The 16,085-nt window shown below is 44.4% G+C and overlaps 1 protein-coding gene and 1 pseudogene across 1 annotated transcript in view; one reads left to right on the top strand and one right to left on the bottom strand.

Moving 5' to 3' along the window:
• Daam1 (dishevelled associated activator of morphogenesis 1) overlaps positions 1–16,085 on the bottom strand; it is a 160,529-nt gene that overhangs the window by 22,521 nt on the left and 121,923 nt on the right. The window contains 5 exon segments of the mRNA XM_021645505.2: positions 7,637–7,743; positions 8,813–8,842; positions 15,211–15,318; positions 15,630–15,830; positions 15,832–15,930. Of these exon segments, the coding sequence (XP_021501180.1) occupies positions 7,637–7,743; positions 8,813–8,842; positions 15,211–15,318; positions 15,630–15,830; positions 15,832–15,930 (545 nt within the window).
• On the top strand, positions 6,761–7,337 carry LOC110553546 (large ribosomal subunit protein eL29-like; annotated as a pseudogene).

Below are 16,085 nucleotides of genomic sequence, written 5' to 3'. Positions count from 1 at the left end.
ATAACTTAATCAGTAGCCAGTACGGCTATCAGCACTCCTCAGAGCATTCTTATCTGCATTATTTCAGCTATGCTTCATCCTTGTGCGTGACAGCAGCGAGCCCAGGAGAACTGAAGAAGATAGGGGGATGTATCCTTGTCTCCAAGGTAATTATAATTTGGGGAAGGTCAGGGTCTCAACAGCAAGACTCTTATGATACAAAGTACACACTCAATCGTCTCCTAGACAAGCTGCAAGGCTGAGTGAGTGTACAGGGGAATCTGAGGCAGTAGAAGGATAAAGAGCCTCTCCTCGTTAAAATGCCCACTCTGCCATGCAAGCTACCTTCGCTGCACACACCAAGAGCAGTAAAGAGAAAACAACTTTGCGTAGCACTGGGCTTGATTTCGTATTTTCAAATATAAGCACAGCATCTGCATAAAAACGCCAAACTGTCTACTTGACAGATACAACCAACCTTCTTCCCTCATCTGGGCTGTGGTACCGTATTCACCCCTGTGCTGGGTAGAGACAGGCTGGCCCTGGCAGACTCCTCCAGGCTGTCAGTCAGTCTTGGAACAATCGCTGCCTCACGAGCGTGTGCACCAGGACAACATGGCAGAAAATCAGGATCATTAAGTGGCATGAGTTAGCTACGTTGGCCTGGGTGAAGAGTACGAAAGAGGGAAACCCTGTTGCGGCCCCGTCTCTCCACTCTGGGCAGCCTGGGTTTTAGGACATTGCAGGCTCTTGAGTCGGGATAAGCGCTGGTACCGCAGTGTGGCCACATTAGGCAAAGGGACAGTACCTCAGCCTCCAAGTGCCACTAGTGAAAACCAACCGGCTTGGAAACAGCTACAGACACCAGCAGAGGAGCCTTGCTTACTACTTCACCTTCTCATGGACCGTGCACGCGTCTGTGCCACAGAACACATGCGGGGGTCAGAGGGCAACCTCAGGGCATCGGTTCTCTCCCTCACCTTGTGGGTCTTTGGGGGGTAAGGGCTTGGAAGCAAGGACTTCACCCACTGAGCCATCTCCCGGGGCCCCAAGTTCTGCTCATAAGACAAAACTAAATGAGCTCTGTGTCTTTTCACACCAGGTTAAAGAAATTATTTTGAGCCTTTCTGCTTTGCATTTAAAAATAAAGGGGTTGAAAACAATACTCAAAGCACTGGGTTAGAATTTCACTAGCTACCCAGATGGAGTTTGGGGCTGCGTGCCTTTGAAGTTGTATATATTTACACTCCTCAATTTCCAGAGGCTGTCTGGACTAAACTTTCTCTTAATGTGGCCCACAAAGAGACAGGAGACTTTAATGAACAGCACTTAAGAAAATTTACCCGTCAATGGAATACCACGCAGCACGTGGCCTGCTGGATCAGACAAAGAAACCTTACCTCAGGAGTAGGGTGGGGGAGAGTACCTGCCCCTCCCCCACTATGGCTCTACAGCCTTCGAAGTTCTCGGTGTCACCTGTCACCCTCAGAATAAGCCTTTAATCTCTGTAACTTAAGGACCCTACTGATCCTTGCCTTTTCAAAGCTCTTAGAACTTGGCAGTGCTTTTGGCATGCTGCAGGGTGACAACTTTTGAGATGTCTGCCTCCCCTGTCCTTGCTTGGCAGGAAACAAACCAGCCACCTTCACACAGGATTTAACTCCAGCTTGCTCTACTTGAGTATTTAAGAACTTTGCCCGGAGAATCGGAGCATTCAGGGATAATTAGGACAAACCAGGGATGGACGGCTAGATCAGTCTTGGCTCCGCTTCAGTGGGTTTAAGCCAGATCTTCCTACTTAATAAAGTAGCTTTTTGTGGTTTATGACACCCAGGTTGCCTTGTCAAGAAAGGAACTGAACAGCTGTACTCGGGAGAGGTCATTTTGTAATAGAGACCGACTTGAGTTTCTTTCTCCCTCTCCCCCCCCCCATCCTGGTGTGGGTGAGGGAGGTCTGTTTGGTGATTAGAGCAGTCTGATTTTTAAACTGTTACATGTCACCCATGTACACACAGGAGAGAAGCTGCTTGTCCTGCTGAGGCATTATTTTAATAAAAACAATTAAACTGGATTTTAATACATAAATAGATAGGAGGCAAGTTCTTAATGGCTTTTTACTCTGAGGTACATCCTGGCCACTCCACTCTCCTCACACACGTGATGGGCAGGGTGCTGCTGTCTCCCACTTAACAACTTCTCTTCTTTCTGCTCCTAAGAACTTCAAGCGACCTTGGTCACTTATGCTGTAAACACCTACTTACCAGGCAGGCACAACACAGGAGTTACCTGCTTTGGGCTCTAAGCCAGGTGGCAGCAGGTTCCTCCCACCTAAGTCATGCAACACATGAGGAAGCTATGAAGGATATCCATGTATTTGAAAATACAGCATATAGAATGTGCCAGAGCCTTTTCATTGCCTTAGATGTTGGTGTAATGATTGCTGTGGAATAAATCCCCCATCAGCATGAGGATAGATGGATGGCAGCCTTCAAGAGTGACATAGCAGGAAAAGAAGACACGGTATGTGTAGAAAGGTAGGAAATCTTGACGTAATCTTTCAAATATTTCTGGCTGTCCCTAATCGCAAAGTGAAATGTCAACTGCTATCAAAGGTTTCTCCATCTCTGTCAGTTCTGGCCCCCACATGTCTCACCCGGACAATAGAAAGAGAACCCCTGAGTTCTCCCCTGTAATCAATACTTGATCCCTTCCACCTTCCATTTCAAACCAAGCAAACTGAAAACTATACTAAAACAAATACACTGCTCTCCTTGGGACTAAACCCCATTCCCTGATGCCATGATATATAAATGGCCATTAGCCAAGTAGTGACCATGGGGGCTTCGTGCAGGTGAGGTTAACCTCATCAGTTCGCTGCAGAAATACAATGGTCATGACCTCTGCTTCACAGAAGGTCTGACTCGATTCTGGGTAGACTTGTGCATGGCTCTAAAAGGCTGAAGACATGAACCTTGAGCCCCCCTGCTAGGCTTCACTGACGGCGACTGCTAATCCTCTGCTCCCCTTTTTCAGCAGGGTTTGTTTTACTAGTCTCTTAAGTCTGCTTAGAACCGCCTCCTGTAATCTTCTTGTTTCTCTGGTGCACACGCTTTGAGGCACGTTTTCTTTAGCAAGCCCTGCTCCAGCTCCTCTCTCATATGAGTGAGCTCTCTGTGTCCTTCAAATGAGACCAGTGCAAGCCCCGACTTAGGTGTCTTCTCTCTAGTAGCCTTTTCTTCTGCAATCAGCCTTGAGCTCTCAAAGGCAGCAGCAACATTTAGTTTGTTTTCTGTGCTGTGATTAACTACCTGCTGTTGAAGGGAGGCTTAGATGTTAAAATCCACAGGCTCTTAGCCCTATCATCATGGGCCTATGGTGAGGCAGCGCATCACGGTGGGGGGCATGGCCAGGCAAAAGGGTCCTGTCATGATAGCTTTGGGAGGGAACGAGATAGTCAGGAAGGAGCCAGAGACAAGATTTGCCCTTCAAAGATGCACCCCTAGTGACCTCCTTCCTCCAACTAGGGTCCACTCCCTTAGTTTACTCCCCAGTAGTCCAATTATAAATCCATTAATGGACGAATCCGTTGATATCTTCAGAGCCCTCATGAGCCAGCCATTTTTTAAAGTAAAATCCCACCTCTGAGCTGTGCGCTGGAATCAGCCCTTCAACATGTGACCCTTCAGAGGACACTCAATATCATTAGTTCTGGAATAGCCTATGCACCTAGCACAGTGGTGTAAGAGCAGATGCCTTAACGTCTCACTGTCTTAAAGGAGCACGGCCATGCTCTCATGCTTACCCCGCTGCTGTAAGTCCCTAACTGCTTTTTGTATGGAATGGGGCCTGCCAACAAAAGAGAGAATACAATCTCCTAACTTGCTAGGAAATAAAATAAAATACAAATTAAAATGGAACCAGTTTAACTTCTTGGCCACATGTGAGGCTGTGAGGTTTTAGCAATTATTACCAAACGGAAAAGTATGTACACTGACATCCCCACAGGAGAGAAGGGTTCTAACCTGGCTAATACAGAATCAGTTATTGGGACTCAAAATTACATCATTATCCTCACCACACCATTTGTTGTGTTCATTATATTAAGAGGTTTTTATAGGAAATCTAACTAGGCTTCAGGCAAACTGTCTTAGAAACAGTCAGTCAAACAGAGAGAAAGAGAGAGAGAGAGAGAGATTGAGAGATTATATATACAGAAATTCTAAGTTACTTTTCCTTAAGGTATGTGACATTTGAGGTTTCAGGGATTTACACAGCATAGATACAAAATAATTCCTTCAATAATGGAATGGGAAATTAGCCAGAGAGACTGTAACCTTGTCTATAGCTACCGGAAGTATCCTGGCTGGCACCAAGCTTTGGGGATACTTTGTTTCTGAGGATGAGGTCTGTTTATACTCTCCAAGCATTTCAACACTATAGAGATTCAGAGTGATGCCTCTCTTTGTCCAGTTGTGGTAGAGAGCTCTGGACAGCAAAAGCACAGTAGAGAGGTAAACATACTCAGATGAAAGCAAAACAGCCACAACTTAAAGCTGCGGAGACGGTTCAGCAGCAGTTAAAATCACTTGCCCAGATTTTTTGGTTCTGTTGCTCTCCTTGCAGAGCTCCTATCCCCTCCAGGTCTTTCTATCTCCCCCTTCTTTCATAAGATTCTCTGCACTCTGCCCAAAATTTGGCTACGAGTCTCAACATCTTCAATGTCCTGCTGGGTAGAGCCTTTCAGAGGCCCTCTGTGGTAGGCTCCTGTCCTGTTCCTTGTTTTCTCCCTCTTCCAATGTCTATCCCATTTGCCTTTATGAATGAGGATTGAGCATCTTACCCAGGGTCCTCCTTTTTGCTTGGCTTTTTTAGGTATATAGATTTTAGTACGTTTATCCTATAGTATATGTCTAATATCCACTTATAAGTGAGTATATACTCTGTGTGTCTTTCTACTTCTGGGATACCTCACTCAGAATGATCTTTTCTAGTTCCCACCAATTGCCTGCAAATTTCATGATTTCCTTGTTTTTAATTACTGAGTAGTATGCCATTGTGTAAAGGGGTCACAAATTCTGTAACCATTCCTCAGTTGAGGGACATCTGATACTCCAAATAAGGATCATGCATAGAGATAACCTAGAACCCCTGCACAGTTGTAGCCCATGGCAGCTCAGTCTCCAAATGGGTTCCCTAGTAAGGGGAACAGTGGGTAGCCCTTTGATCACCTCCTCCTGAGGGTGGGTGGGGGCAGCCTTAAAAGGCCACAGAGGAAGACAATGCAATCAGTCCTGATGAGACCTGATAGGCTAGGGTCAGATGGAAAAGGAGGAGGATCTCCCCTATCAGTGGACAGGGGAAGGGACATGGAAGGAGAAGAGGGAGGGAGGGAGGGAGATACAGCTGGGATACAAAGTGAATAAATTGTAATAAATGAAAAAAAGGGGGGAAAAAAGAACACTTACTGTTCTTTCAGTGGACTAATGTTTGATTCCCAGCACCCATGAATCTGCTCACCCACAATTCCAGAGAATCGTACAACCTTCTCTGATCTCCATGGGCACCAGGCACAAGTATGGTGCATAGACATACATTCAGGCAAAACAGTCAAACACATAAAATAAAATAAGTCTTAAGGAAAAAAAAATAAACAAACAACAACAACAAACAACTTTCCCCAAAACTTCACTTAATTTTTCCAATTAGGAGTGTTATTTGGAAAACAGTAACAAAATAAATCATATACCCCATGGAAGAAAGTAAGTAGACATTTAAGTGGTGGCACCTTAAGGCAGACGCTTTATCTAACTTGAGCATGGTTCATGGACCAAAAGTTAGGATAAACAGCCTGGCCATTTATATAGCTTCCAGCCAGAGCAGAGATGAAATGGCAACAGGGTGGCTCATGTTACCTTACAAGCTGCATTAAAATTCAGGGATCTCATGAAGGCTCAATTTCTCTTTCACTAAAGGAAACATTTGCTCCTTGAAGTAATATATACCCGGCCAACAATCGGGCTTCTATGCTGAGACCAAGCAGCAAGCAGCTCTGTGTGCTCAAAGAGACTCCGCTGATGGTCAGTTAAGTATTGAAGACGACTACTTTTCATCTTCACTCCTCCAAGAAACTCACCTTACCCCAGCCTCGATGCCCATAGAACATTCTTCCCAGTCTGTAGCTCACCCTTCGTTCCCAATGCCAGCATCCTTTCCATCTTCCTGTACCTCGTTAGCATTCGCTCTCTTTGCCTAACTAACATTGCCTGAAGTTGCAATCACAATTCAGGCTCCCAATTTCCTTCTTTCATTTCAAGTTCTAAGGTCTTAAAATTCACAAGTTACAAGAAAGACTTCTGAACAAGGCTCAATTAGATGAATTATCATTCCACTGAGATTTGAGATTTACATATCTTTATAAAACAAAAGCACTCAAAAAGTGAATGAACTCATGTAGTGTTGAAATATAAAAAGTTGACATTAGAAAGCATAATAGAGCCAGGTGGTAGAGGCACATGACTTTAACCTCAGAACTCCAGGAGGCAGAGGCAGGTGGCTCTCTGTGAGTTCAAGGCCAGCCTGGTCTACAAAGTGAGTTCAGGACAACCAGGGCTCTGTTATACAGAAAAACCCTGTCTCGAGAAAAAAAACAAAACAGGGAAGAATCAAAACATCAACACAGCTCCTGACTCTGGGACATCGTGACTCCAGGACTAAACTGTGTCCATAACTAAGAGATGTCAATGGCTCTTTCAGTCCCAGATGCTGCGGGAGCCATGGGTTACTGTGTAAACATGGCCAAGTCCAAGAACCACACCACACACAACCAGTCCTGTAAATGGCACAGAAATGGCATCAAGAAATCCCGGTCACAAAGATACCAATCTCTTAAGGGGGTGGACCCCAAGTTCTTGAGGAACATGCGCTTTGCCAAGAAGCACAAGAAAGGCCTGAAGAAGATGCAGGCAAACAACATGAAGGCAATGAGTGCTCCAGCAGAGCAGGCCCTTGTGGAGCCTGCGGCCGTTAAACCCAAGATGCCAAAGGGCCCAGCTACAAACTCAGCTGTCTGGCTTTCATCGCTCACCCCAAGCTTGGGAATCGGATTTGAAGCTACATGGCTAAGGGTCGTAGGCTCTGCAAATCAAAGCCCAAGGTTCAAACCAAGGCAGAGGCCACAGCTCCAGCTAAGGCCAAGGCTTCAGCTCCAGCGCCAGCTCAGGCTCCCAAAGGTGCCCAGGCCCCTGTGAAGGCCCCATAGGAAAGGCTTCTGCTGATGTGAAGACAGACGGACTGGTGTGACACACCCACCTACACACTATTTACAGATGACCAGTGTCCTATGCCGTTTTTACAAATAAACCTGAAGCAAGATCTGCTAAAAATAAAAAATAAATAAAAAAAAAAAAGAGAGAGAGAGAGATGTCAATGAAGTCAGCTCATTTCTTAGGCTTCCGGAAAGAAAGCATCAGGGCTGGCATCCAGCCTGAGAGATCTCATCAGGAAAAGAAACATCAAGAAGTGTCCCTTCCCCCTGAACAGAAGGGGCTTGGAAGACCTGTACTTCAACAGAAAATGGATAAAAGGAAACAACAAATTTGGTTCTGAGCTGAGAGAAAAACTGGTCCTACCAGTGATGTTTATTCAGCACCAACAGTACCTCGACAGAAGGATGTTGCAATTCTGAGCCCTCCGGCCATCAATCACCGACAGTTCTTTGACTTTAAGTTTGGAACTTAGTGTGTCATCGATGGCATCTGCTTCTTTCTGGAAAGAACACAAAAGAAATCCATCAAAGTCAAATGTGGATAGTCAAACTTCAGGCGCACACTCTTCTTCCACATTTTCTGTTCACACACACACAATGCTCACACACACACAAGGGGTCGAGCTGAGATGGCGGGGCAACGTTGGGAAGGTGATGCAATCAAAACAAAAGCTGCTGGCTCCTTGGCAGAGAAAATAAGGAAAGCTGACCACCCGCATTTGAAAAAGCGTTATTTAGAAGAACAAAGAGCTTAAGTTTAGCTTAAGATGCTAAACGTGCATAAATTATCAGTGCGTGATGCTGTCCTTTTGTTCCTCAAATCTCTATGGACAGCAGAGAGAAGAACTGTCGCTATGAATCAAGCTCAGCAGAGCCTTGCTCCAGTTATTTATAGGGCTCATTCACCCCAGAACCATTTGCAATCCTTAGCAGTCAAGAAAGCTGAACAATAAACCCCCCCCAACATCTTCATGTGTAACAAAAAAAAATCCTCAAGGCCAAATGCACCTTTCATTTCCCAAGGATGATAGAAGGACAATGGAGAGGGGGCAGTTGAAATCTGTTCAGCAACCTGAATTAACAATCAAATACTACTTGCATATTTTATTTGCATATTCATTCATGATGGCTAGATATAACTAAGGTGGAACAGACATAAAACAGATGAAAAATACAGGCAAGGTATTATATGAACACAAAGCTCAAGGTGGAGTATAGACCCACTTGGTAAGTAGCCAACTTGACTTCATTAGTGGTTAGGGACTATTAAAAATTCACTATGGCATTTAAAAAATATATAGAAACCAGAGAGCTTTTCAACTGTGTAACGGTTTAGGAGGAAAGGGCAGTAGAAATGAATAACGGAGCACTGTGAGGCTGAACACCAAATCTGTACTCAGATTTCAGGCATACCTCTTGTACACACACCTACAGTTCAGTAGGAGCTAAATCCTACTGAAGAGGAGTCACCTAGGCATTGAAATACATTATCTAACAAGAGAACCAAGGGATTTCAAGTTTACAGTGAGCCAAGGAGTTGAGTTAAGGGTTATACAGTAGCTCACTTACCTGCTTGGAGTTACTGTTCACAAAGAACTCCTACAGCCATGGCAGAGGCATAGAAAAAGCAAATCAAATACATGCAGTTGAGAAACCACAGCAGCAAACAGGGAAAGTCAGAGCAGTCAAGGAAACTGATAAGGAGGCAGAAGATGTTTCCTGCCCTCGTAGTCATCAACTCAAGTGAGCCAGTTTGGCTGAAGATACAGTGAAGATCACAGTATAAGACACTTGGTATAAAGGAAGGCAACAGATGGCATTTGCTATATACCATCTCAAATGGCAGCAAATCAAATTCAGGAAAGAAAAGGGCTTAGAAGAACAAGCTGGGAATATGTCCTCTTTAAAACAACCACCAGACTCCCATTTATTTCATATGGTGCATGCATGCATGAATGGGAGAATGTGTGTGTAACACACACACACACACTGAGGCACATACATGCACTAGGCAAGTACTCCACTACTGAGCTATACTCTCAGCCACCATGTTGAATTTTTACTTGAAGCAGGAGATTGTCAATTAAATCCATCAGCTTGACTAAACAATTGCCACTGTTACAGAAAATGTGCCTTTCTTTGGTGGAAATAACCTGTCTTCCCGCATCATAAGGAAGAGTTAAAAAAAAGCAAGTAGAGTGACCTACATGAGTGACACCAACACTAGTACCCCTGCCTAGAGGGTCCAAACCATGCCAGCAGGTGCTGTGGGGAGGCGTGAGAAAAAGCACACACGGAGCATGCAAACTCAGAAGCCACTGGTGCAACTACTGGTAGCCAACTACTGGCAGCCATGTCCCAGGGGCCTCAGGGCTTCTTCTTTTAAGAATTTTTAGTAAAGATAGGAAAGAAGAGCTAATGGCATGTTATGGGAAAAGCGGCAGCTTTTCCTGCGTAGTTTTGCAAGGCAGAAATGAGCAAAGCTTCGGTGTGCAAAACACGCCACAGCTTTTGGGCCAACAGTGTGTACAACTAGCATTTGCTCAGCAGATTCCTTAAGGTCTCCCTGGTCTCGGCAAGCACTGCCAAGGCCAATTTTATACAGATGAACTGTTTCACCTAATTCTTCTAGTGGGAAAGAGACAGAATTCGTCCTTCCCTTGGTCTGCCCATACAAGGAGGCCTGCTTCTCTAGAAAGGCATTTAACAAGCAGGCAGATAACCACAAGAAACTTTTCTTCTACCTGATATCTCAGTTCTCTTTTGCCCCTGATATGACTCAGATTTTTCTACTACTCTGAAGCTCTGTTGGACTCTTCCAGTAAAAGCAGTTTTAAGGGTAGAAGACCATGGTAAAATGCACTCTAGGAGAGCAACTTAACCAAAGAGAAAAACACCACTTTAAATTAGATCCTGCTCTCACTGTCTACTCTTCAAAAAAGAAATTTTCATGAAGCTTTCCGGCAGCTCATGTTACACCTTAAATTCATTCACACTGCTGGGAAAGGAAGACATCTGACCTCTGGTACAAAAGTCTGTGGAATCAGGAAGTTGTCATTTACTGGGTGTATGCCCTGGGGAGGACCATCCATTACTGTGGTGAGGGTTAAGTATGATAATGCAGGTTTAACTTCCTATGTAGTATCTGACACATCTTTAGGAGTCCAAAATTTAGAAGCAAACAAGATACAGTTATTTTAGCTTTTGCACTGACAAGTCACTTTCCCCACTTTGGCCTTATTTTTGGTCGAGTTTGGTAGAGCAGCTGGCTGGTCCAGGTCTTCCATTTGTAACACTAACAGTAATAAGCCTGGCGGCTAACAGCTAAGTGATGCGGCTTATCATTCTGGGGAAGATGAGGAGTGCCATATGAGGGTTTGGTAACTATTAGCCTTAAGACAGCACTTCTTTGAAGACCCAGTGATCAACATATTACAAATGAAACCACAAACAGGATGCGTCCATTAGGTGGGACATCCTAGAAATAATGAAACTCACAGGCTCACTTCAAATATGCTAAGATTCTGTTTGGGCGCTCGTTCCATCAGAGATCAAAGGGGAATTAAATGAGCTTGGAATAGAGATAGGAAGTTGGTATTTGATTCAGGGACCAATGCTCATAAGCTACTGCAAATGTCTTCACAATGAAATGATGTCTCAACATTACATGGATAATGATAATGTTGACATGAATGGATTTTAATCCATTCAAATTAAAACCTATGCCAATATTTATATGCAATCCTGTATTTGATAATTCTTACCATGGAAACTAAGAATACACCCTCACACTACTTTAAAATTGGGTTTATTTTTTATTTGTGTATATGTGTGCATCTATGCACCCCTATGCCATAGCATATGCATGGAGTCGGAAAACAACTGTGAAAGTCTGTCCTCTCCTTCTACCACGTGGGTTTGAACTCAGGTCATTAGGCTTGGTGGCAACTTACTTTACTTACTGCACTATCTCTCCAGCCCTAGACTTAAAAAACAAACAAGCAAACAAACCTAGCAACATGATTCACAGTTTTTCTTGTCTTTAAGTGCTAGCCAAGACTAAGAACCATGATAACAAGAGCTGAAGACACAGCTCGGTGAGAAAGCACCTGCTTAGGATGCATGTTCTATGGTTTTTCAAAAGTTACTCGCACTAATTTAATTATAAAGAGAGAGAGAAAGGAAGAGAGAGAGAGAGAAAGAGAGAGAGAAGTTCTTGGAGCATTTTTAAGGAATCTGTAGATCTATCTGAACATACCAAATGGAACCCTGATGGACTTAGCTGACAGACTCCAGCAGTTGGAGAATGGAGCCTGGGCCAACAGCTTTCCTTTGTTCCCTAAATCAAAGGGTGGCGGTTTTGAAATGTTACTCTGGGAGGCGGGGTGGGGAGAGATCTTAGGTTCCTACAAGAAGAGCTGTCCTCCAGCAAAGGGCAAGATAGAGGGAGACCCTGTGAGCTGCCAGGGGGTAGCTAAGTGAAGACTCCCTTCAGGCAAATGTAGTATCTTTAGCCCATTTTCCCTCTATCCCGCTGTACAGATAGTGATGAACTGATAGCATGTCAGGATGAAATTTCCCATTACAGATGTAAGAACTCTTCATCTTATCTTCATAAAACTATTACACAGCACCTGATGTTATGCATTAAAAGCTAGTCTCTTGTGGCTGACCTAAAGAGCATGTGTAATCTAGCTCCAATGAGGAAAAAGGTCTTGAGATTCAAGGAATTGACTTTCAAATGAACTTTTGGAATGTGCACAGGGGAATAGATGCATGCTATTAAACTCCATTTCGTGGGAAGCGTAAGCTTACATAATTGGCTCTCTACACCTTTAATGCAGCACTTAAAAAAAAAATCCCACTCTCCACAGCCTGGTAGTGGTAATGAATAAGCCACAGATTAGAGAACAAAGAGAAAGCAAGAACTCTGTTAACTCCGTAGTCTTGACTATGGCACCTGTTGGGATACTGAGTACATACAAAGCCCTATTTTCAGTATCTATAATGTAAGAATATTACCTCCCTCCTAGAACTGGGGTAAGAAATAAATAAAGAAATAAGTACAGGAGCTCCATGAGCACTAAACTGTAAAGTTGATGTGATTAAGGACTGTTTATATCATTCATACCCAGTACCAGAAACATAACTGGTTCTCAATAGTAGCCACCATCTTGGTTCATATGGCAGTCACTTATGGTTTTTCTCATCTTCGCTTTATACTATAATTATATTGTGGGCATAAGTAAAGAGTGAGTGTATTTGAATCAGCTGATCCTTTGGCACAGTTCATTTATAAAGGGCACAAACTAAATGCCTGATTTTAATGATTTAATAATTTTCAAATCGACTGATATATTTTATACTCATGTAAGTTTATAAATATAAGCAAATGGATATATTTATGTAGGTATGTGCTTATATATACCTGCAAACATACATTCCCAAGTATCATTCCTTGTTTAAATTATGCTAGTTTGGTACTTCTGAATTATCTCAAAATCAGGCTCTGATGCTCCTGTGGTACTGAGACTTGTGTGCTCCTCTGCCTGCCTGAAAAATTCATCTACACAAGCAAATGGCTGAAGTCAGAAGTCAGACAAGTCTCCTAACTTTAGAGAAAGGAAAGAGACACCATGGAAAGAGAGGAGTTCTCTATGTTCATTCGGTACTAGAAATAAAAGCGGTTTGAGTGTGGTGCTAATTACACAATGTTTGGCCATGCCTGGAGTGAGCACACACAGGTCTTTGATGTTGCAGTTCTGGGGTGAGGGGACAGGCAAGTGACAGGCGCTCTACCTCATTTACTCTGATCTACATATGCCAATTAGAAGCGCCTGTGGCCTTTCATGTTCTGACTCTCAACACTGTGAACGCAATGAAATGGCTCATGTTACCCTCAGTTGGAAAATATATTGATGGTTTACCTTCCAATTTTATACCAGAAGGGGAATATTTAAAATGCTCACGTGGGGTGGGTGTGTCGAGATTGCTCTTTACGAAGTATTGCTGGAAATATGGCAATAACCAATCCTCACCAGGCTGCCCAGTGTTAAGAAGAACCAAAACATTCTCATCTATCCTGTAAGGGATGACTACTGATTACTTAAACACTGTTGGTTGCTAGGAGACAGTTACTCAGTTGCAGAGCTTTCCACAATTGCATCTCCCAGAACTCTTGAAAACTGTCCACATATTTGTCCCAGAGCATTTTGGCAGCATCCTTCTGCACTTTCTGCTGAAAGCCAGTTAATTATGAGGCTTGTAAACTTGGGTCTTTCAACCACCTGCCTTCATCACAGATGCAACCCACATGCTCAGACTTGATTTGCACCATGCGGACTACCTGCTGCTTTCTGTCTGTTTAACACACTTTTCTAAGTGTCCAAACCTTCACCTCAGACAACCTGAAGTGCAAAAGAAATGGGACTTGTAACCAGATCACAAGATTACTTGAATTACATGGAAATTTGCTAAAATTTTATGCTAAGATCCAGAGGCCTCCTTCCAGAGAGAGAAGAAGCACACAGGAGCCAATCAGGGGTGGGTTTCGGCAGGGCACCTATAGGACAAGGCTCTGAACACACCTTTGTTCTTTGAACCGTGAGGTGAACTGTTCTCTTCCCCTCACCTCCCTCTTAGTCACCATCCCTCACTTGGTATATATACCACTGGGCATGGCACCTTCTAACTTATGAAGGAGCTGGGTGACAGCTTCTGTTTTAGGGTTCATGGCCCCGTGGCAGGCAACTAACTTTACTGCCCTACTCTACTGAACCACATTATAAAGACTGCATGGATGCTCTCCCTCTCCTCCAGCAAAATCCTCTGGTGAATAGCAGCCCGTCTCCTACAGATAGATCAGAAACCATCTTGGAAAGAAATGCCTGGCTTAGCTCTCTTTAGCCTCTGTCCATCTCCTCCCTGGTACCTAGGATTTCTCTTTTGAGACAGTCTTTCTCAGGAGCTCAGCCAAAGCAGCCTACATGATCCGCTGCTTCCTTCAGGATGCTCCACCCTGCTCGGGAGCCACGTGGCAGCCAGGCTACCAGGGCAGCTCTCAGGAAAACCCTGTGCAAATATGCCTCCAAATGCAGTGTGCACTGTTCTCGGGTCCTCTCCTTTGGTCCGCCTTAAGAACCTTCCTCTCCATACTCTTTGGCTCAATGCTCCTCTTTTCAGGGCTCTGATTATTGTTGCCTTGCCTTTTCTTTATTCCTCTGAATTCTCTGTAACTAGCTACGCTACTCGAACTTCTCTGCCTACATTTCAGACCTTTAGAGAAAGCCCTCTAGGGCAAAAGAGATCTACATAGATGTGACCAGAGCTCATACAAGGAGCCTACCTACTGGGGCTCATCAGCGTGTGCAGGCAGTGGATACCATTATGGAAACACAATAGTAGCTTTTGTGGATCTAATGGCATCACCGACATTTGCACACTTGCTCAGCTTGTGCAACCCTACCAGTGAGGATACAATATTCATGGCATCTGGTTAAAACTCCTCTGTAGATTCTACTTAGCTGCCAAATTATAGATCTTACCATGCCCCACACTTCTAGAGTCCATCTAGCTCCAAACACATTTGATATTTCTTTTAAGTCAGACAGCCCCGGATGGCTTCAGAAACAAAGCCTGCAACAGGATACTCTTTTTCCTAGAGATTCATTCTGAATAAGCACAGGTAAGATACAGTGCTGACTATACATCCAGGAAGAAGACATGTAAGTACTACGGTAGGGGGCGTCTCTACAAATTGTCCACATGCCTTTAGGTGGTTCACACACACACTGATGGGCCACTGGGCACACATATGGACATGCGGCTATGCTGCTTTGCAGGAACACGCTGGGGAGCGCAAACTGCACGGCACTACAGTGCTCGTGCCTCTTGGTTACAGCAGATGGCCCAAGGGTCGTGCAGGAAAAGGGGGTGCTGTGGGGCATCCAGGTGGCACATGTTGTTACCTGCTGTCTTTGGTAGGCAGAGAAAGTCCTTTCTAGGTCTTCAAGGTCTAGAATTTTGAAGACTTTGGTATCATCGATTTCGGTCCATACTGTTCCTTCCAATTTGTTCTAGAAACATCAAGTTAACAAGTTCCATGATTGACAGTCATACGGAAAAAAGAAAAAGTATGGTTGTTTCTTAAAAAGCACTACTATCTCAATTTTATAATTCTACGGGATGCTCTAGTGAGCTGTTCCGAAGCAATGTGCAATCACTTCAGTGACATTATCAGCGAACACAGACACTGGGGAGAATCCTGAGTCCACACTAGATGGTCAAGTCATGCAGCATCAGCAGGGAGCGTTCCCCTCAGTAAGGACACTGAGCTGCAGGTGCCACCACTGATCCGTTAAAGGGGAAACAGGAACAAATGGCTTACCTCAGGCAGCTTAGACCAGTTGAAGGATTTCAGAGCATTGGTGGGCTGGGGAATATTCTTCTTCTTGAGTGTCAGACTCACTGGAGCACCAGGAGGTGGCAGGATTCCTCCCAAGGGAGGAGGCCCTGGGGGAGGGGGAGGACCCCCAGGAGGGAGGGGAGGGGGTGGAGGAGGAAGCGCTCCACCTGAAAGGAGAGGGGGGTGGCGGGGGAGGGAGAAGTGAGCCCATCCCAGAGGAAGGAAAGGGTCCCCCTGGGGCTCCAGGTGAGGGTCCTCCTGGGACTGAAGCACAGATGGCCCTCTGAAAAGAAAAGACCAAGAATAGTCAATGGAAGAAGGAAATTCATTGGATGACTCTAAGACTCTAATCTTGAGCGAAGCACCCACACTTTGAGGACGATGGTTTCAAGGATGGGTAAGTTAAATGGACTTTCCTGAACACATAGTGCTTGTCCC

This window comes from Meriones unguiculatus, chromosome 7 (genome assembly GCF_030254825.1).
Source record: "Meriones unguiculatus strain TT.TT164.6M chromosome 7, Bangor_MerUng_6.1, whole genome shotgun sequence".
Classification (NCBI taxonomy): domain Eukaryota; kingdom Metazoa; phylum Chordata; class Mammalia; order Rodentia; family Muridae; genus Meriones; species Meriones unguiculatus.
The sequence above is the reverse complement of the archived record's forward strand: the minus strand, read 5'-3'. Positions and strand labels throughout refer to the sequence as shown.